Raw genomic sequence first — 21,210 nt, 5'->3', positions numbered from 1 at the left:
ACAGTGATCAGTGGTGCTGCCTGAACACCCCATCAGTCCTGGGGGTACAGGCACCCCTGGAACTAAAGTGCTCAGACAGCACATCTTATCCAAACGGCAGCAGCTCCTGCAATCAGACAACAAGAACTGGGAGTCCCGCAGGAAGACGGGGGCCTGGGGTGGTGTGTGCACACCCGGGTGGGGGCCCTCGGGCCTCTTGCTGAGCCTCTGCCGAGGAGCTGGGGCTCGGGCCAGTGGTTCTCACGTGGGGCCTGCAACCTCAGAGCTGCAAAGCTGGCTCCTCACACAGCCTGGCCGTGGGACGCCGGGGGCCCTGTGGGCATGCGTCGGCTTGGGGGGCCGTGCGGGCACACCCCTGCCCTGGTCGCAGCCACCTCCCTGGCTGCAGACGTGACCTGCCCTTGCGGACAATCATCGGCTTTGAAGGAAGGGCGTCTGGCCAGCGAGGGTACCCAGGACACTCAGGGCAGCGGGCATTTGGAGTTCGGTGGAGGGGCACCAAGGACATGGGTCTGGCTGCCTCTTGCTCCTAAGGAGGGGGCTCGGGCAGGTGCTGGCGGCAGGGCTGGCAGCCCTCGAAGGGCCCTCTGGCCGTGACCACTGGCTGCCTGCGGAAGGGTCCTTTCTCGCTGTATCTCTCCCGCCACGCTTCCTGGACGGGCCTCCTCTTGTCTAACGCTCACCCACGTCTCATCTGGCCCCAGCTGCCCCCGGTCGGGGTACTATCACATTCAAGTCCAAGAGCATGTGTTCGTGGTCTGCGTTTCCTGTGGGGCTGGGATCAGGCCGGCGCGAGGATGTGGCGGGACACAGCGGCTGGAACCCACCAGAGATGGCAGGCGTCAGGAGGAGAGGCCGCGGGAGCCTGCACCACCAAGGCTGCGGGGGCGCCTGGGTCCGGGGCAGGGGGCACGTGCCAGACATGCTCTTGGAGACGGGGAGGAGGAACATGTGGGCCCCACAGAAAGGACGGGAGAGGGTGCAGGGAGCCACCTACCCCGGCTGGAAGCTGCCCCGTCCAGGGGCACAGGGGCTGCGATGGGCGGAAAGAGGAGCTTGGGGGCACCGGTGGGGGGTGGGCTTAGCCCGATGATTTCTAAGACCAGGACGGGTCGATGCCAGGCCCCGTGCTGGGGGAAGGGCAGTCACCATGCCTGTGGACCGGAGTCTGCAGGAGGCACCTGGGGCGAAGGCCGAGGAGGGGTCTTGAAAGGGTTCTTTCAAAAGCAAGGCCAACTAGGCTGAGGGCCTGGAGAACTTCCTCAGAAGCAGCGAATGGGGGGCCTCTGTGGGCATGTTTCCCAAATTACTTTCCAGGCTCCTTGCTCAGCCCTCTGACGGGATGCTCCGGAAAAACCAATGCTAAGGGCCCGGCAAGTTCACAACAGCCCAGCAGGCACTCGCCACCGGAAACGACATCAGAGTCCCAGGGAGACACTGTTCCCAAGGGGCCGGGCCTGGTGGAGTGGGCCATGCAGCCTGTGGGTCCACAGTGTCAGTAGGGTGGTGCCTTTCCAACGCGCCTGACTTCTGCTGTTCTGAGCCCAGTTCTTAAAAAGAACTCTTGGGATGCCGGGGAGACTACAAAAGTCCCTTAAATCTTAAAGGACCTTAAAACCCTCTTATCTCACCACGTTTCCAAAGTAAAACTCAAAATGCAGTTTGTGCACATTCTCGTGGCCTCCCAATAGGAGAAGCGGTTTTCAGGCCATCCAAGGAAACACCAGGACGCCGCGGGGCCTGGGCCAGGGCTGCCCTGCGGGCACAGTGGGCACACGGCGTGGTGACCACCGTGTTGGTGTCTGCAGGCCGGTCCCTCGGAGTAAAAGGTGCGCAGGCCAGGCGGCAAGTCTGTTCCCTCCAGCCATGACTCACGCTCCCCAGATCCTGCGCATCTGTGGGGAGAGGCCTGGGGGGCGCCTCTGCCTCCTCTGGGACCGGAGGGGACGCGGGCACTGTCAGCCCTGGTCGCCCCAGACGGCCACCGGGCAGGGCATGCCCACCCTCCCGTGTACCCAGCCGCCGGCTCAGGGCGGGGGTGGGGGGCCGGCTAGGGCAGCGCCTGCACCCCTCCTTCCGAGCCTGCTTTGGGGCGGTGGGAGGCAGGGACAGGCTGATTCCGCCGGGGTGGGGGAGGGGACAGTGGCGCTCATTAAGATCTACTTATTTGCGTGTTATTTTCAGAAGGAAAGTGTAGGCTGAAAGAGAGCAAGTTAAAAATAAGACAATCGTTTTCTGTAAAAAGAACATTAGACCAGCGGTCACAGGTCAGGACGCCGGCCTTTGGACCCGCGGGGCACGGAGGCCTGGACGGCTGTCAGAAGAATCTAAGCTGGACTCACCTCCTCCCACCTTGGCTGCGGCAGAGAGGCCCCGGGGTGCGGGGTGCGGGGCGGCGGGACCCGACGCGCCGGCCGGGCCGTCAGCCTCGCCGGGCCCAGGTCCCTCTCCCCGCCGGGGACCATCCCCGCGCCCCTCCCCCACCCTCCCCGCCGGGGGCCCATCCCTCCTCCCGCGCCCCCTCCCCCCGCCCGGGGCCCCCATCCCCCTCCCTCCCCGCCCCGGGGGCCGGGGCCCTGCTCGGCCGCGCCCCTCCCAGGCTCCGGGCTCCGGGCTCCGGGCTCCGCGCGCAGGAGCAGGTGCAGCCCCTCCCGCCCCCTCCCTCCGGGCCGCGCCCCGCCCTCCGGGGCCCCAGACGTTCCCACCCCTCCCCTCCCCCGCCCTCCTTCCCCGCCCCCAGCCCCGCCTCCCGGCGCCCGCGGCCCGGCGGAAGGACGCGAGGCGCCCCGAGTCCTGGGAGGTGAACTTGGCACCCCGAGCCCCGCGGCCCGGGCGCCGCCTCCCGCCCGTCTCGGCATGGAGGCCGCGGGGCGCGCGCAGGCGGCGCGGGACCGTGTCCCCAGGTAGGCGCGCGGGGTCCGTGCGCCCCTGGCTCGGGCGCGGGCGCGGGCGGCGGTGCGGGCGCCTGCGCGCCCCTGGGCGGCCCCTGCGCTGCGTGCGCGCCCGCGCTCGGCCCGCCGCCTCTGCTGCGGGGCCGGGTGGGGGGCAGGGAGCCCGCGCGCCCCGCGCAGGGATCGGGCGGCTGGGTGCCGAGGGTCCCACGTCCACGTGCGCGCGGAACTTTACTCTGGGCCTTTTTGTGCGGTAGGATCGATCCGTATGGGTTTGAAAGGCCTGAGGACTTTGATTATGCAGCTTACGAAGAATTTTTTTCCACCTACCTGGTGATCCTCACCAGGAGAGCCATCAAATGGTCCAAACTTCTAAAGGGCGGCGGTGGTGTCCAGAGGAGCATGACCGGTGAGTTCGGCGCCTGACCCAGCGGGCACGCAACAAGTCATCCGGTCCTCGGTGCCATGCGCTCGGGGGAGCTCAGGACTTGGGGTTCCTTCGAGGCCAGGGGCGCTGCCCCCATCCCAGCCGTGCCCCGCGCAGACGCACAGGTGAGGGCGCTGCGCGGTCCAGGTGCGAGGCCCCCTTTGCTCGCCTGGATGTGGGGCCTGCTCGCCCTTTGAGACGCTTGGCGCCCGTGGCCCTCTTTCCAGAAGAAGCCGGGTTTCCTGCTCCTCAGAGCGAGCGGCCAAGGTAGTGCTCCCGCCGGCTTCTGTGCGGAGCGCTCCCTGCCCCCTTCAGAGAGAAAGCGGGGTGAGGGGGGGTGCTTCGTGGAACCCTCGGCTCCTCCCCTGCTTCCTCCCCGCCCCAGGCTGTGCCCCGGGGCCTCCTTCAGGTCTGGATTGGAGCGCCTCCTCCGGGAAGCCTTCCAGTCTCACCCCGCCGCTCCACACTTCCTGCCCTCTCCTTGCCTCTCTCTGGTCCTCCACACGTGGGTCTTACTTATTTTATCCTTAGTTTTCCGCCCTGGGGTCAAAGATCCCTCTGTGCCGGCTGGGTTGGCTGGATGGTCCCTTAGCTGTTCGTTGAATGAATGAATGAAATATTTGCCTGCCTGTTCCCTAGCTGAGGATACAGAGGCCAGACCTGGCCGCAGGAGGTGAGGAGTGGGCAGGAGTGTGCCTCCGGGGGCCTCCTGACACAGGGCGTTAATGACAATGAAGGGGTGAGGATAGGGGTCCCAGCCGCAGGGGGCTGAGCTGTGTGACCAGAGCATTGGGGTGAGGAGAGGAGGGCCAGAGGTGGAGCAGGGCCCGTGCCAGCTCACAGTGGGCACACGGGGCATGGCCAGGGGAAAGAAGTCGGTTTTTAAGCAAGCGTGGGGGGGAGGGGGTCAGATCAAGCTTTATCTGTAAAGAGCCATCCGTCGTTGAAAGGCAGGTGTCATTAGTTGTCTCGAGAGCCAAGCCCCCCTTGCTGCTGGGCGTTAACGTGCTTCCAGCCGACTTTGGCTTCGTTTTTTGTTTTGATTTGTTTTTGAGTTCTGTACAACTACGTAACAATACAAAGACAGACCACTTTTGCACGTGGGAGAACATCTTGGTCACACCCGAAGGTGTGAAGTGACCTGAGTTTCTCAGCTGCCCAGGCCCCGGGGTGGCTGGTGACTGTCCCCCGTCCCCCCAGGAACAGGGTGGAAGTGACCTGAGTTTCTCAGCTGCCCAGGCCCCGGGGTGGCTGGTGACTGTCCCCCGTCCCCCCAGGAACAGGGTGGAAGTGACCTGAGTTTCTCAGCTGCCCAGGCCCCGGGGTGGCTGGTGACTGTCCCCCGTCCCCCCAGGAACAGGGCGCACCATTTGCTTTCACGCAGGAGGAGGCCTCCTGTCCAACAGGGACCCAGAGGCCGGTTAACGCCACAGAAAGTAACTGCAAGACGTGCGGGCGCTCGCGGCCCTTTGCATGTGACGCACGCGCGGACGTGCTCTCCACTTCGATTCTGTCACTTGTGTCTTGCCGTCTTTTCTTTGTACAGTGACGGCACTCTAGTTCTGTGTCTTTCCTGCAGAAACCGTTGCTGCTCAGTCGCCAAGTCGCATCCGACTCTTTGCAACCCCATGGACTGCAGCACACCAGGCTTCCCTGTGCATCACCAACTCCCGGAGTTTACTCAAACTCACGTCCCTTGAGTCGGTGATGCCATCCAACCATCTCGTCCCCTTCTCCCGCCTTCAATCTTTCCGAGCATCAGGGTCTTTTCCAGTGAGTCAGCTCTTTGCATCAGGTGGCCAAAGTATTGGAGCTTCAGCATCAGTCCTTCCAATGAATATTCAGGACTAATATTTCCTTTAGGATGGACTGGTTGGATCTCCTTGCAGTCCAGGGGACTCGCAAGAGTCTTCTCCAACACCACAGTTCAAAAGCATCAGTTTTGGCGTCCAGCCTTCCTATTGGCCCAGCTCTCACGTCCATGCCTGACCTCTGTGGAGACTGCTGAACGCTGCATCTGTTTTCCAGTGTTGCTCTCCCGGTGGGCTGGGAGTGGAAGCCGTCTCAGTGCAGAGCCTCCCGGACTTCAGCTCTCTCCCTGGACGTCTGTGGTCGCCTAATATGACGGTTCTGTTTCTGCTTTTGCCCAGGGCACCTCTGTGGCTCAGCTGGTAAAGAACCCGCCTGCAATGCTGGAGACCTGGGTTTGATCCCTGGGTTGGAAAGGTCCTCTGGAGAAGGGAAGGGCTACCCACTCCGGTGTTCTGGCCTGGAGAATTCCATAGACTGTATAGGTCATGGGGTCGCAAAGAGTTGGACGGGACTGAGTGACTTTCAATTCACTTGCCTTTTTGGAGCACATATCGACTCTTTCTGAAAATTTAATTTGGTTTTATTGAAACTGCCATTGTTTCTTTCTTTGTTTTACGTTTTTAAATTTGTGTAATGTTTGTTAAACTTTGTCCTTATGGTGTAACAGGTTTAGGAGCAAATATGCTTGATTCCTGGTGGGCCTTGGCCTGGGGGTGGGGTTCGCCGCCAGGTGAGCTGGAGGGCGTAGTGGGCTGGTGTTCTTTCGGGAAGTCTGGCGAGGCGCCTGTGGGCTCACCCAGTCCTGCGGTCCGGAGTGTTGCCGCTGAGCTGCTGCGGCTTCCGGGCGTGGCGGCCCGGGCTCCGCGGCACCCGTGACACGCCAGGGGAGTGGTCAGGCGTAGCCAGGAGTGGATTTGTTAGTCAGGAAGCGGGAATACAGTTTCTTCCTGCCAGATGCTCTGGGCTGGCCGGAGCGTCCACGGCTGTGTGACGTCCCGTGGGAGGGAGGCCGTGAGGGCCGTGGGCCCCGGGCGGGCAGTGGGAGCTCCGTCTGGGGCCCCGACCGTGACCCCGGCGACGCACCTGGAGGGCCGACTTGGCCCCGGCTCCTCAGCCGTGTCGGGCCTTCGGGCTCTGCTGTGCGTGTGCTCTTCTGAGAGGACTTGTGTCCACGTCTGCAGACGAGTGTTGAAGCTCAGCCTGCTTGAGGGTGCTAGCTGTGGGTCCGTGTTTTCTTTTTGTCAGTGAGCAGGTCCACCAGGAGCTGCGCTCGCTCGCTCACTCTCGGCACCCGACCTGGCTGGCCGCACCCGGGGGCTGCCTCTGGGCCCCTGTCCATCCTGGCCTGGAGGGACGTGACGGGAGGAGCTCTTCCGGTTTGCTTCCTCTCCTGCCCCGTGGGCGAGGGGGTTAGCACCATCTGAATGAGAATGAAATTGCAAGACATGTTTAAAGACAAATATAAAAAAAGCCCTGAGAACCTGCTTAAATCCTGGGGCAGACAGCTGGGAGTTAATTCTTTGGGGTCGAGCTTCTCTTTAAAAAAATCTCCCACCTGTTTCTGCGGCATAGTTTACACTCCTCCAAATGTCGGAATGAGGAGTGCATCAGTCTTGCCCTTGCTCTGAGGGTGGGAGGACCATTTTCTTTCTCTTCCAGAGAAACTGAGTAAAGTCAGATAACAGGCAGTGAAAGTAGCAGAAGCCCTGATCCTCTGAAACTTCTGGACGTGGTTGCTGTTCTTACAACCTCCCGGGAGTCTGGAGCCCTGACTGTATTCCAGGCCCTGGGCTTTGTTTCCATTTTGCAGGAAATTTTCCATTTTCCTTCCATTTTGGAAGGAAACCGAGGCATGATCGAGGTGTGGTCTGCCGAGCCACGTCCGACGCCAGAGTGGGGGGTTTAACCAGCTCGCACTTCTTTTTCTAGACTCTTCGCAGCCCCATGGACCGCAGCCCACCAGGCTCCCCCGTCCCTGGGGTTCTCCAGGCAAGAACACTGGAGTGGGGTGCCATTTCCTTCTCCACACTTTTTATACTTTATATTAATTTTTTAAAACTTTGCAAATGAAGTTCACTCTACCTGGTGTGCAGCCCTGTGAGTGTGGACAGACGCACAGTCAGGTAATCCCCACCATGTGCAAGGTTTAGAACAGCCGGTCGCCTTCAGCGTCCCCTCCTGTGTGGTCCTGGGCGCTGACCTGCAGGCCTGGACATGGGTGAAGGCCTCGGCTGGGGGAGCAGGGACTGGGAGAGGCCGCAGGGCTGCAGAGGGGTCCTGAAGGTGCGCTGGCCTCACTCTCCCTTCTGGTTCTTTGGCTTCTCGCAGGTGTTCTCTCAGAGCGACGCCTAGTGGTTCTGCTGCTGGCAGCGTTTGTGGCGCTGTCATAAGCGATACCATCTCATTGTTTTTGTTTCCACTCTTTGCCGTCTGTCCGTGGAGTTACCATGAATGTCTGTACATCTTTTCCTTCTCCATCTCAGTGGGAGCGGTCCCTGCCCAAAGCTAGGACTGACCCTCCCCTTGCGGTTGAGAGAGGATTAATTCAGGGCACCCCTGGGTATGCCGAGCCCTGAGATGGTGTGTGAATGGTAGGAGGTTGGAGGGACGGTCCAGCTGAATGATTGCTGTGTTTGATAGACTAAAATATCACGTCCAGTAGCGGGGTGACCACGTCACGCTGGCCGAGACATTCTGGCCACGCGCGATCCTCCCGCTGCACGGGTGCCTCCGAGTTGCAGAGGGTTCTTGGCTTTCTCTGCCTCTGGCGGGTGGTGTTCACGTCTGTCCTTCCCTTCCTCTGGCCTTCCTCGTCATCCCCCAGCCTCTGCAAACGCCCATCCCGCGCGCCCTGCCTAGAGCGGCGGGTGCACGCGACCTGGCCTCCGGGAGGCGCTCTCGGGAGCTCGTGGACTGGTGGCTGTCAGCTTAAGTTGTAAGATTCCAGCAGCAGCGCCTTTTTCGCTTGTAACCTAGGACATCGTCCTGTAATTTTTTTCTGTTCGGTACAGCTGGTGCCTGAGCCAGTGCCGACCTGCGTTCAGCGCCGTGGCGTCCTCCCAGGCTGCGGGGCGGGCCGGGTGGGGGACGGGAGGTGGCCTGCGTCCCCGCACTGCTGCTGAGGTGGAGGTTGGGCTGCTGCGGCCCCCCCGACCGCTCAGCAGGAGGGGAGAGCGGACTTCTGTAGGGAGGGCCTGTACCTGTTGTTGGAACATGCCTGTATTGCCTCTTCCGTATCTGACTTACTGATTTGTGAGAGCTGTCCATGGAAACTCTTGGAGGGGGGCCCGTCTGAAACTGCCCTTTCCCTATCTCAGTGAAGCGCTACATCCGCAAGGGCGTCCCACTGGAGCACCGGGCCCGTGTCTGGATGGGGGTGAGCGGAGCCCAGGCCCGGATGGACCGGAACCCTGGCTACTACCAGCGCCTCCTGCAGGGGGAGCGGAGCGCCAGCCTGGAGGAGGCCATCCGGACAGGTGACATGGCCCCCGGGTGTGGGAGGCCCCCGGGGTGGGGCGGCCCTGGGGTGGGGGCGCCTCCCCCAGGGGACGTGTGTCTGCACCCCGACTCCCGGTCGTGATGGGGATGAGACCTGCACTGTCAAAGGCGCACCCCTGATTCCCATTTTCTCAAAGGACAAGCAAAACGGGGACTTATTTGACGGGAGGACAGTGGTCAGAATTGGTTCAGAAAATCCTCGGGTGGGCAGCTAGGTGTTAAGAAAAGTGGTAGAAAGGGTGGGTTTCTTCTGCAAAGATGCTCCAGGGGTGTGAGGAGGCCGATGCAGAGCCAGCCATCAGAACAGACGCGGGCTGGGCGGCCCTGAGGACTCGAGACACGGCTGCAGGAAGCTGCGTGCTGCGTCCGCTCTTTGTGCCGATGCCGAGTGTCCAGAGGCGCTCACACCCTGGCCGCCGTCTCGTGACCCCAGCTTCCTTGCTGGCCACAGGCTCTCACAAGTGCAGAGTCCTCAGAAAAACGGTTAACCTAAGTTGAACAACTAGATCTTTAGGAGAGACACCTGCTTGTCCGATTTTGCCGGCTTCTGAGAACGACAGAACTAAACACAAAGGACTTCATTGAACAGTTGGTCACTGTACACGTCTGGGAGGTTGGATTGACTGGGGACAGCAAGGAAGCGGCGTGTCCCCAGCGTAAGGAGCGGGGGTCTCGGATCCCAGCACCGCCGCTGAGCCTGCCGGCCACACCCTGACCCCCCAGAAAACCCTGGCCGGAGGGCTTGGGACAGACGCTGTCGTGACCTGCAGGGAACGTGGGTTCCCTCCGCAGGCCCAGCAGTGCTCACGTGGGCAGGGAGAGACCACAAGTGATGGGTGGGTGTTTGTCTGGAAAATGAATTTTAAAGGCTCTACTTGGTGCAGAGTTTTTGGATACTTTTATTTTTAATTACGGTGAAACATACACAACGTGCAGTTCACCATTTTATTTTTCCAAGGGGAGCCTCTGTTCCTGTTACACACTAAGCCCCCAGCCCTGGCTCCACCATCTGCTCCCTGTCTCTGACTCTCGTGGACTTCACGTGGGTGGAATCAGGCTGTGTCTGTCCTTCTGTGTCTGGTTGATTTCACGGAGCACAGTGTCCGAGAGGCCCAGCTGGGTTGTGTGTGCGTCAGAGCTTCCGCCCTTCCTGAGGCTGAACCAGATCCTGGGCGTGTCCGTCTTCTGTCCATGGACACCCGGGCTGTTTCCACCCCCTGGCTACAGTGAATTCTGCCTGAACAGGGTGTCAAGTAATTCTCCGAGACCCGAGTTCAGTGCTTTGGGGACAGACCCCGAGGTGGAGTCGCTGGGTCACGCGGCCGCTCTGGTCTGCGGTCAGGGAGCCTGCCTCAGCCATGGTGCAGGGCCAGTAGAGCAGGCGCATCGCGCACCTGAGCCCAGACGGGACGTCCATCACATCTGCTTCCCGTGCAGGGGGCGGGGAGAAAGATTTCAACATCTGCTAAAGCGTCTCATCATAAAGATCGTTACACAGGTGTGAGCACAGTTGGTCAGTCTACTCTGAATGAGTGAAAAACTCATTTCCCCCTGATAGGTGCCAGTTTGGGGAATGTTCAGATTTCCAGGGAAAAGAAATCTTTTTTTAAAAAACATATGATTGGAAATTCCAAGCTTGGAGGCACCCAGTTTGCTGCTTGGCTCAGATCTGGTCTTTGTGGGCAGGTGCAGGGCTGGGGGCCCGAGCTTGGGGGCAGAATCCCCGCGGCCGCCGAGAGGCCTTGCGTTATCAACGGTGTCCACGAGTGTCCCTTCGCTGACACCGCCGCTCTGCCCCAGGCGGGGTCAGAGGGTGTCCATCAGCCACCCCACTCTGCCCTGGACGCGGGCTCACAGGAATGTAATGGGGGCAGGGAGGGGGTGGCGGAGGTGGGAGAGGCCGCCAGGCACCCTCCTGCAGACAGAAGTTGGTGGTGATGGGCTTATCTGTGCTGTGCCAAGTCACTTCAGTCGTGTCCGACTCTTTGCGACCCCATGGACTGTAGCCCACCAGGCCCCTCTGTCCATGGGATTCTCCAGGCAAGAGCCCTCCCCCAGGGGACCTTCCGGACCCAGGATCGCCCCGCGTCTCTCAGGTGTCCTGCGCTGCAGCTGGTTCTTTAGCGCTAGAGTCTTCGGGTAGTTTTCCGTTTTGTCTCTTTGTCTCTAAACGGGGCTCTCAGGTGTCCTGCCTGCTTCTGTTTTCAGTCATAAGAATTGGGGGGAATTTCCAAAGCTTTACGTAAAGTGCTCACGCTTCACCCACACTTCAGGGCGTGGGGACCAGAGGAGATGCTGGGGACCCAGCAGCCTGGCCTCGTCAGAGGAGCTGATGTTGATGCTGATTGGAGAGTAAGGGCTGCAGGGCAACGGGGGCGCTGGCCGGGCTGCTTGGGGCCCGGAGCCGCCTCTGCTCCTGAGTCCAGTCGACGGTGGAGGCTGCTGGGGGCCCAGGGCGGCCTCTGCTTGCGCCCTGAGTGCTCTGTGGGTCCCCGCAGACATGAACAGGACCTTCCCCGACAACGTGCGGTTCCGGAAGGACGCGGAGCCCTGCCTGCAGGGGCCCCTGTACAACGTGCTGCTGGCCTATGGGCACCACAACCACGGCGTGGGCTACTGCCAGGTAAGCCCTGGGCCCCCACAGACCCCGGGCCCGCACAGACCCCGGGCCCGCACAGACCCCGGGCCTCGCCCAGCCGGGGTTCCCAAGTCCCCCACGGACCCCGGGCCTCGCCCAGCCGGGGCTCCTATGTTCCCCATGGATCCCGGGGCCTCGCCCAGCCGGGGCTCCTATGTTCCCCATGGATCCCGGGGCCTCGCCCAGCCGGGGCTCCCACGTGCCCTACGGACCCCGGGGCCTCGCCCAGCCAGGGCTCCCACATCCCCCACAACCCGGGCTGGGCCTCTCGGTGGGGGCGGGAGGGAGCAGCTGTGGACATGTACACAGGCTGTGTTTACAGGACGCGGGTGACCAGCACCCTGTCGCCTCGGAGCTGATGGTGTGCGCGTGTCCGTGTGTGTACGTGTGTGTGTGTGTGTGCACGTGTGTGTGTGTGTGTATGCACATGTGGGTGAGTGCGTGCGGTGGGCCGGGCCGGAATGCAGGGCCTCCTCCGGAAGCTGGGCCTCTGGGCAGCGGGGCGGCGCGTCAGGTGGCGGGGATCGCCTCTCGTGCCCCCGGAGGTGCTCTTTCTGCAGCATCGCAGGGACACGTGTCCACAGCCCAGACCGTGAGCAGAGCTGGGTTGGGAGCCGATCCTCAGGCTGCCGTGCGCTCTGGGGGCTGTGGGGTCTGGGGGTGTGTGGGCAGGAGGGCGGGGCTTGGGATGGGGTCCCCACACTCCAGGCCCCCGAGCCAGAGGCCAGGGCTCCTGAGAGGACGGCTGGGTATTCAGAGCCGTGGGAGGCGGTGCCCGAGCAGCCCGTGTGGTTTCTCCTGGTGAGAGTTTCACGAGGACGTGCCCTGCCCGGTTCTACGGCAGAATCTAAGAGTCAAGCCTGACTGCACGTGTCTCAACGGCAGAGCCGGCGAGGCCGACGCTGCCCTGGACAGTCATTCCAGAATCACGCGCGTTCTAGGAAGGACAAGGAAGACGGGGAGTTAGCGGGCGGCGGCTGCACAGCTACAGGGTCTGGGGTGGAGCCGGTGTCCGCGCGGGCCTCCTCTGATTTCAGGGATGAGCGTCGTCGCACGGTGTCTCATCCTGGTGACATTTGTCTGATTCCAGGGGATGAACTTCATCGCGGGGTATCTGATCCTGGTGACTAAGAGTGAAGAAGAAGCCTTCTGGCTGTTGGACGCCCTGGTGGGCAGAATACTCCCAGGTGCGTGGAGTCCTGCGGTAAGAGTGACTTGCTTTCTGGTGTTGCTGTAACGATCCTGCTGACAAGTCGGGGCGTGACGAAACATAAGGCGTCGTTTGAGAGCTGAGGTTGACAGTCTTCCTGCAGTTGAGTTGAGGTGAGACACTCACAGGATGTGGGGGCCCAGCAGAGCGGCGACCTCTCCCCCCACCACCGCCCCCCCAGGGGCAGCGCTGTCTCAGCCTGGACGCCGCTGAGCCGTTTGCTCAGTTATGTCAGAGACCGAATGACGATGGGGGTTCCCGCCGTGACCACTTCCAGGCGTCGTCTGGGGATTTGGGGAACTTCAGGGAATGAAGCCTAAAAGCCTGGCAGCGATAGCAACCGAGAGAAGCAGGTTGGGGCTGGGAAGGGCTGACCTCAAGAAACAGAAGCAAGGCTCCAGGTGCCCCCACCTAGTTCATCACAGACTTAAAGTCAGAACGAGTCGTTTCCAGTAGTCATTAGATTCAGTCAATACAGCAAAATGGGTCTTGCTTCAAAAACAAAAGGAAACCTCCAGATGAGCGGGCAGGACTGGGGGGGGGTCACCGTCTCACTGGGCTGGGGGTGGGCAGGGCTGTGTGAGTCCCCGGGCCTCTGGGTGCACGAGCTAGGTCATTTCGGCACGTGCTCATCCTGCACTTAGCTGCTTCTGTCTTCATTACGCCAAAGCTGCACAGATACATCCTCGTCTCAGAAGTTCCGACTGCAGCGCTGACGGAGGGTGAGCCATGGCCGCTCTTCTCAAGGGTCCCCGTCCCTCGCGTGCTCGCTGCCCGTGCTCAGCAGGGTGGTGTGTGGGTGTCCAGCTTCTTGCTCTGCTTTTGCGGGCATACAGGTGTGCCAGCACACACACGGAAGAGTGGAAGTTAGTGACGGAGAATGACAGAAAGACGAGCTGAGACGGAAGCTGGTTCTTTGGGAAAACTGTTGAAATGCACAGACGTCTGACAAGACTGATAAAGGAAGAAGGGGTGAGAAATCCAGAAGTGGAAAGGGCGCCGGGACTGGAACCTGCAGGGACTCCCAGGAACCACAAGAGAGCCTGAGCACAGTGACGAGACGAACGGATGGTTTGAGAATACAGGCCAGCAGAGCTGGAAAGAGGACATCTGAAAGGCCAAATGCAGAGAAAAACATCTCAGTAAAACTCGAACAGATAATTCCCGATTTTTAAAAAGTAAATCTTGCTGAAAACAGAAACAGATGAACTCGTCAACTCGTGTTGTGAGGCTGGTGTAGCCTTCCTGTCGTACAGACTGATCTCAGGAAGAACACGAACACAGATCGTGTTGAAATAATACTGCTGTTAGCCTCTGGCGTCGAGCGATGGTCATAGAGTAGTATTTTTTTAAATATATGACCCCACATGTGGATGGATTAATTCCTACATTAAGGATGGATAGTTGCCTAATCACGTGGAAGGGTCACTGGCAGGGCCAAGCCAGGAAGGCTGGAGAGAAGTGGTGTTTAGCCCCTCAGTCCCGTCTGACTGCGACCCCATGGACTGTAGCCCACCAGGCTCCTCTGTACTCCAGGCCAGAGGCCTGGCGTGGGTGGCCGTGCCCCTCTCCAGAGGATCTTCCCGACCCAGGGATCAAACCAGGGTCTCCTGCACTGCAGGCGAATTCTTTGCCACGAGCCCCCGGGCAAGTCTGGAGGGGAGGGTGCTCGAGTTGCAGTAGGTGCTGTGACGGTCGTTAGGTTATCGAGGGATAATCAGGTCTGTCCATCTGTTGTACTCGGTACGTGAGTTATATTGAGGAAAAGACTGTTAAAACATCGTTCCATGACAGTTGACTGCCTATAGAGAAGAAAACAAAACTAGACCCTTATTTCAATTCCAGGTAGATTCTAGACGTGTGAAAAAGCAAAACTTTGAAACTCAAAACGAGTCAGAGAACAGTATGATTCCAGAGTAGGAAACAAGTCCTTGAACAAAATTCAGAATCATTTTAGTTACATTAAAATTGAAAACTGATTTTGACACAAGACCCAGTCTGCAGAGTAAAAAGGGATCCATAGAATTAACGTGTGAAGAATTCCCAAAAGTCTAGGTGGATACAGGTCGACAGAAAAGAAGATGAAGAGTAGGCCTGACAGGCAGTTCACAAAATAGAGACCTGCATGGTCCCCGAGTCGGGGCGAGGCCACCGTGGTCTCCCAGGAGTGGGGAGGCCAGGTCTCAGTGCCGAACGAAGCTGGACGTCTGCAGCGTGGGCACAGCCACCGGAGGCCGCCCCCCAGTGCCCACGACACTGCGGTTCAGAGCAGTCGAGGTGAAGCAGAGGCAGGGAGAGCGCGGCTCTAATGAGGTGGGGACTGCGGGGTCCCGGGCCGCCTTGCTGGGCCCCCGGGCTCTGCCCCCCCCCGGAGCAGCATCGGTGTCCGTGTTTGATCTGTCACTTGTCAGTCCCCACGGGCCTTCACGTTTCCCCTCTTGTCCTGAGTCGGCAGAAGCCTAGCCGCCCGCCCACAGACACGCTGTTTCCCCGCAACTGGGCTCGCCTGGCGGTGGGTGAGGAGCCCAGAGACAGGCCAGGCTGGGGGCGGGAGGAGAGGTCCTCACGGGAGTTCGGGGGCCTCTCCCAGACCTGTGACTCCCCAGCAGCGAATAGTCGTGTTAACCTAAGCGTCCGAGCGTCCTGCTGGGGCTGGAGGCAGGAGGAGGGGTCCTCACGGGAGTGCGGGGGCCTCTCCCAGATCTGTGACTCCCCAGCAGCAAACAGTCGTGTTAACGTAAGCATGTTAACGTTAAGCATCGTCCTGCTGGGGCTGCAGGCGGGAGGATCGGCAGGGACCTGGGCCCAGACCCACAGCCCATGGGCAGCAGGGGTCAGCACCGCCGGCCCTTGGCTTCCCTGCGACCTGCTGGTCGAGCGCTCCAGGGGGTCGGAGTTCGGGACCAGCTCAAGACGGTGCTTCAGGCTCGTCTTTACCTTGGAAACAGAGGTGGCAGTCTGCACTGATTGGTCGTCTCTGCTGTGGGGCGGTTGTCACCCCAGCCTGGTTGTCGCTGTGTGTGTTGACCTTTTGTTCCCTTAAAATCTATACCTGGGCTTCCTGGGTGCCTCAGTGGCAAAGAATCCGCTTGCCAGTGCAGGAGACCCAGGAGACACAGCTTCGATCCCTGGATCAGGAAGATCCCCTGGAGAAGGAAATGGCAGCTCACTCCAGTGTTCTTGCCTGGAGAATCCCATGGACAGAGGAGCCTTGTGGGCTGCAGTCCACGGGGTCACACAGTCGGACAGGACTGTGCGACTGAACCACCACAAAATCTCTAGCGACTGAGACCTTTTTTCTGCAAAGGCCTAGATCACAGGATGACCTAGACCTAAAACGGCTTGTCTTACATCAAAAAAGTTATGCCCGAGTCTCTTCCTCCAGGGCCGCCTGTCTGTCCTCCGACTCCTGAGCCTGCAGAAAAGCCCCGCTGCACCCACCCCCAACGTCAGGGACGGTGGGGGACGTCTGGGATGTCACACCGGGGAGGAGTCCGTCCCTTAATGGACGATGATCCGCGTCCTGAAGAGCTGGTCGCGCCTGTTTGCTCTGCGACACGGGAAGCGGGTGGCTCCCCCCGCCGCAGCTGGACAGCGAGGCCCAGGGCGGGCGGCGGGGCTCATCCTGGGGCGGTGACTCTTGGGGCACCCCCCAAGCCCTGCAGCCGCGCTCATCCCCCCGACCCCGGGCTGACACCTCCAGGCTGTGTGCAAAGGGGGCCCCTGGGAGAGGCCTGACTCGGGCCCTGGAGGGGAGGCTGGACTAGGGGCCCCTGAGAAGTTTCTCAGTCTCTGTGCACAGACGGGAACCCGCAGATGGGGCTGGCCGTCGGGGTTTGTCTGCGTTCTTGGCCGACCGCCAGGAGGGTTAAGTGACCCTCCAGTGACCGGCTCAGGCCCGTGGCAGCTTTAGGGGGTGACCTTGCCTCTTCTGGGAGCTGCCGTAAGCCTCTGTAGCGAAAGTGAGAATGTGCTGAGCTCGCACTCTGCAAATCCGCTCGTCTGCCCCGCTGAGCCACTCAGGACTGCCCCCCCCACCACCTCCGGGGCCAGAGTGGGCGCCCGCTGGTCAGGGGCGGAGGGGGCGGCGGGCTGGCCTTGCGGCCGGGGGGTGGGGCTGTGGGGGAGGGCGCCCCAGGCCCCAGGTGTTGACGACCCCACAGCTTCTGCAGCCTTGGGCTCAGTTTAGCGCGCACACCTTGAAAACCGGCGACGTGACTGCCATGTCAGTGTTCATAATGATTCTGTTTTAACAAAAACACCTAGCAAGAATGTCTGTCCCTGTGCCGCAGTGAATGGCCAAACTTTATTACACCGATTGCTTGCTGAACTTATGGCAAAGTTCAAGCATTAGGTTAAATACACCATGATGATGATCTACCACGATAACAAGCCAGAAAGTTCCTTGGCAAGAGAACGTCCATTTCAACAGACAGACAGGCGGCGGGCGTGATGGGTACCAGCAGGGGCCTCACCGTCTGCTCGCTGGCCCGGCTCCTGCTCTGGGCGGGTGGTCCTCTGGAAAGGGTCCCAGGGGCCCCCACCACCACCTGGCCCGGGGGGCACAAGGTTGCGGCCATCCGGCTGTGAGACCCGCGTCCCTGCCCCGCCGCCCCCACAGCCGATTACTACAGCCCCTCGATGCTGGGCCTGTGAGACCCACGTCCCTGCCCCCTCGCCCCCACAGCCGATTACTACAGCCCCTCGATGCTGGGCCTGAAGACGGACCAGGAGGTGCTCGGGGAGCTGGTGCGGACGAAGCTGCCAGCGGTGGCGGCGCTGATGCACAGCCATGGCGTGCTGTGGACCCTGGTCGCGTCCCGCTGGTTCATCTGCCTGTTCGTGGACGTCCTGCCCGTGGAGGTGAGGGCGCCTAGCTGGGCCTGGGGTCGGCGGCACGGCCGTGCGCTGACCCGCCGCTCCCTCCGCAGACGGTGCTGCGTGTCTGGGACTGCCTGTTCAGCGAGGGGTCCAAGATCATCTTCCGGGTGGCACTGACCCTCCTCAAGCATCACCAGGCCTCCATCCTGGAGGCCACCAGCGTCCCTGACCTCTGTGAGAAGTTCAAGGAGATCACCAGGGGCCGCTTCGTCACCGAGTGCCACAGCTTCATGCAGGTGGGTGTCAGCCACGCTGCGCCCCCAGGAGACCGGCATGCTCACCCCGCACCCCCTATGCTGTCGGCTGTGGGGGGGTGCCACCTGGGACCCACCTGAGCCCGTCAGGCCTGCTCCTTGGCTTCTCCTGGGCCTCCCTGACATCCCCGTCGACGCCGGGCCCACCCTCCTCAGCCCTCCCCGTTGCCTTCTCTCCCGCCCTGGTGGGGTCATACCTGTCTGTCCCCTCTCGTTGGGTTCCAGGCCTGGTGCAGGCTGTGTACACAGCTCACCTGAGTTGATGACCTGGGTGCTGCATCCCACAGGCCCTTGGGGGAGGGGCGGGCACTGACCCAGATGCCTGGCCCGTCGTGCCCTCAGCTGCCCTGTGGAACGGTGGTGGCGTGCCTGCCGCCCCCAGGCTGGCAGCCTCTGAGCCTCCCTGGGCCTGATTTCCTCAGAACCAGCCCCTCAGCCCTCAGGTGGCCTTACTGCTTGTGTGGCTGAAGCCCTGGGTCCAGGCGTGGTTGCCTCCAAGAAGGGAGCCCGCCGTCCCCACGGGAGCCCAGCCCGGCACATGCCGCCCACGGCCCCACGGCCTGGCCTCTGCTGGACTGCGGTGTGGACACTCAGACCGTGTGGCTTTGGTGTCTGGCTCTTGGGCTCAGTGCGACGCTTCCAAGGAGGAGCTGGGGGCTCCCGAGTGCAGCGGGTGCCCACTGAGGGCAGGCGGCCGGCCTGCCTATCCCTGACAGCTGCGTGTCCATGGTGGGGCGGCTGGTGTTCTGGCCTGGACGTGCTCTGGGCCCTGTGAGCTGAGTGGACGCAAGGGGATCGCAGAGAGTGAGGCGGGGGGAGCGTCTCCCCACACGGCAGAAGAAGTGCTGCATAAAGAAACACGTCTTTACACACAGCAGGTGTGGCCGCTCACTGCACGCTGATGGGACGCGACCCTGGTCTTATTTCCTTGGGGGTCTCTACAAACTTGTGTGTTTCTGCAACACTGCAGTTTATGCATCAGAGTGCTCTCAAGTCCTGTCCCAGAACATCTAGAATCTCCTAGATCCCACGTGGAAGCTAGGAGCACTGTAATGGAAAGAGGTCAGCTGAACCCTCCAAAAGAGTCTGTTCTCCGGCCTGAGTCACCCGAGACTTGCTCCCAGGGTCCTTCCCTTCTCCTTGTTGTCAGGCAGTTTCTCTCTTACTGGAAACAAGTCTGAGTCCCTTCCTGTTTCTGCTTCTCAAGTCTAGTCTCTCCTAGGCCCCGAGTATGTTTCAGAGCTGCTAGAAGAGTCAGCAGTTACAGGGTCAGAACTCAAAGAACTCAGCACAGGCAAGAAAAGCAAAAATAGCAAACTGGACCACGTGGGGCTTGACAGCGTCTGTGCAGCAAAGGGAAGCGGTGGTGGATGAAAAGCTGACCCCCCCGAACTGGAGAGTGAGTGTGCAGGCCACATCCAGACACACGGAGACCTCAGCTGGACACGGAGCTCAGGAATCCCGTTTAAAAATGGGCAGAGGACCCGAGTAGACAGTTGTCCAAAGACGTACAGGTAGCCAGCAGGTACATAAAAGGGTGCTCACTTCCCTCATCATCAGGGGAACGCAGATCAAAACCCCGTGTGACCTCACGCCCGTCAGAACGGCTGTCATCCAGAAGACAGCAGACAGCGCCTGTCGGTGAGCGTGTGACCAGGGAACCCTGGCGCAGCACTGGCTGGAGCGTAAGATGGTGCAGCCACCATGGGGAAGCGTGGAGGCTCCTCAGAAACTGGACAGAGAGCTGCTGTCTGACGCAGCCGTCCCACTGCGTATTTCCCGAAAGGAAACAGAAGCAGGACCCCTGGGAGGGCTGCCCACGCACGTTGTCTGCAGTCACAGCAGCCGCAACGTGGACACAGCCTGCAAGGCCACACGAGTGCATGGGGAGCGTGTGGTCCACCCACACGGCGGGCTTCCACTCAGCCTCGAGAGGGAGGGAGAGCCCGACACCTGCTCCACCCGGGAGGAACCTGGAGACGCCATGTTCAGTGATCGTCGTGAGAGGACAAAAACCGAGTCCACTAACGCGAGGCCCCTCGAGGAGCCAGGTTTACAGAGATGGAAGGGGGCTGGGGACGCAGTGGGCTGGGGGAGGAGGAGCCGGAAGGTGACCCCAAGGGCACAGAGCTGACCTCAGCCCACACCTCGAGTGGCTCAGGCACAAACAGTGTGGCTCTAGCACACACGCGCACAAAACCAGTGGAAGAGTGGAAACGGGACGTTACCCAACTTTAACTCAGTGGCTCAGAGCCTCTGACTTCGGAATCAGATGTTTCCTTCACGGACTGGATACAGCGTTTAAAAAGTGACCTGAGTGTAAGCGGGCAGGAGCCCGTGTGCCGTCTGGCAGACGTCCCGTCTCAGGCACTTTCCTGAGCTTTGCAGCAGCTGAAACCAAGACGTGGCCCAGCCTGAGGCCTGACATTCAGGGCTGGGCCACCTGCACGCACACCGCGGGACCCCCTCCCTCCCCTCCCCGGTCCTCAGAGCACTCTGCTGAAGTCCCGGGGGGCGTTTGGGGGGCACCAGCGGCCTGCTCTTGCTCAACCCTGCAGTAAGCCCTCCTCTGCTCCCTTCGCCCTGCCCTCCAAGGAGGGCTCCCCTCACCCTCGTCCTCCGCCCTCGTCCTCCGGGGGGAAGGGCTGCCCTCGCCCTCGTCCTCCATCCTTGTGGGGGGAAGGGCTGCCCTCGCCCTCGTCCTCCATCCTTGTGGGGGGAAGGGCTGCCCTCACCCTCATCCTCCAGGGGGAGGGGCTGCCCTCGCCCTGCACAGGCGTCCGTGCTGATGCTGGAGCTCTGTCACTATAGCTTCATTCAGTTTTGTCACGTCTGAAGGACATAAGTGACCTTCCTCTGCTCACTAACCGCTGGCCTCAGCCTGGCCAGCACCAGGAGCTGGGAAGGTCTAAATGAACCCGTTTCTGTTTCAGAGAATATTCTTGGAGCCCGGGAGCCTGTCCAGGGCCAGCATCGCCCGGCTGCGGGAGCGCTGCAGGGCGCGACTGCTGGCGCAGGGCTGAGGCCTCAAGCCGCGCCTCTGGCTGGCGCGGTCACTGCGGACTGAGCAGCCCTCCTGCACTCTTCCCTCCAAGCTGCCATGTTGTTTTTAAATATATATTTTTACCTGAGACACTGGTGTATATAAAACGTGAGGTGCGTGTCTGTGTTCATTACACCAGCTATGAGCCTGCCATCTAATGATGTTTATAAATGATTTTTTGAAATTGTTCTACAAGCGACGTGTAAACCAGGTGAGAGATGGAGGGGCTGCAAGTCAGGTCTGGGCTGTCATCCCTGACCCCCGGGGAGAAGGTGCCCCAACGAGACCCCTCCCCTTGGGGCTGGAGGCCACGGCACTCCACCCTGCCCCGGCCCTGCCTCTGAAGATGCCACCTCTGGTGAGAAACCCCACCCAGGCCAGCTGTGCCCTGCACAGGACGCAGGGACGGGGGCACAGGCAGGGGTGGGGGAACAGGGGCGTTTCCTGGGAGACCAGCTGACAGGTTCGCCTTCCTGGGAGCCGATCAGCGGCACGTCCCCCAGCAGAGGCTCCAAACCCCACTGTCCTGCGGAGACTGACCCTGCGGACAGCAGCT

General features: G+C 61.1%; 1 protein-coding gene across 2 annotated transcripts; it reads left to right on the top strand.

The window, feature by feature from the left end:
- Positions 1 to 2,756: 2,756 nt before the first annotated feature.
- Positions 2,757 to 20,849, top strand: GRTP1 (growth hormone regulated TBC protein 1). Of its 2 annotated transcripts, XM_061435458.1 has the most exons (8): positions 2,757 to 2,903; positions 3,149 to 3,300; positions 8,448 to 8,606; positions 11,127 to 11,251; positions 12,357 to 12,453; positions 17,164 to 17,339; positions 17,408 to 17,593; positions 20,545 to 20,849. In XM_061435458.1, the coding sequence occupies exons 1-8, from the start codon at positions 2,857 to 2,859 to the stop codon at positions 20,632 to 20,634; spliced, it is 1,032 nt and encodes a 343-aa protein (XP_061291442.1). In that variant the 5' UTR covers positions 2,757 to 2,856; the 3' UTR covers positions 20,635 to 20,849. The 2 variants fall into 2 exon arrangements, with proteins under 2 accessions (XP_061291442.1, XP_061291441.1); XM_061435457.1 differs by lacking the exon at positions 20,545 to 20,849 and having other exon boundaries at positions 17,408 to 18,800.
- The last annotated feature ends 361 nt before the right edge of the window (positions 20,850 to 21,210 follow it).

This window comes from Bos javanicus, chromosome 12 (genome assembly GCF_032452875.1).
Source record: "Bos javanicus breed banteng chromosome 12, ARS-OSU_banteng_1.0, whole genome shotgun sequence".
Lineage (NCBI taxonomy): Eukaryota > Metazoa > Chordata > Mammalia > Artiodactyla > Bovidae > Bos > Bos javanicus.
This window is presented reverse-complemented; position numbering and strand designations above follow the sequence as displayed.

Excerpts from the sequence above, each read along its gene's own strand:
- GRTP1 (XM_061435457.1), top strand. The coding sequence starts at position 2,857 with ATGGAGGCCGCGGGGCGCGCGCAGGCGGCGCGGGACCGTGTCCCCAG. Across the intron at positions 2,904-3,148 it reads GCGCGGGACCGTGTCCCCAG|GATCGATCCGTATGGGTTTG; the intron begins GTAGGCGCGCGG and ends TTTGTGCGGTAG. Across the intron at positions 8,607-11,126 it reads GGAGGAGGCCATCCGGACAG|ACATGAACAGGACCTTCCCC; the intron begins GTGACATGGCCC and ends GGGTCCCCGCAG.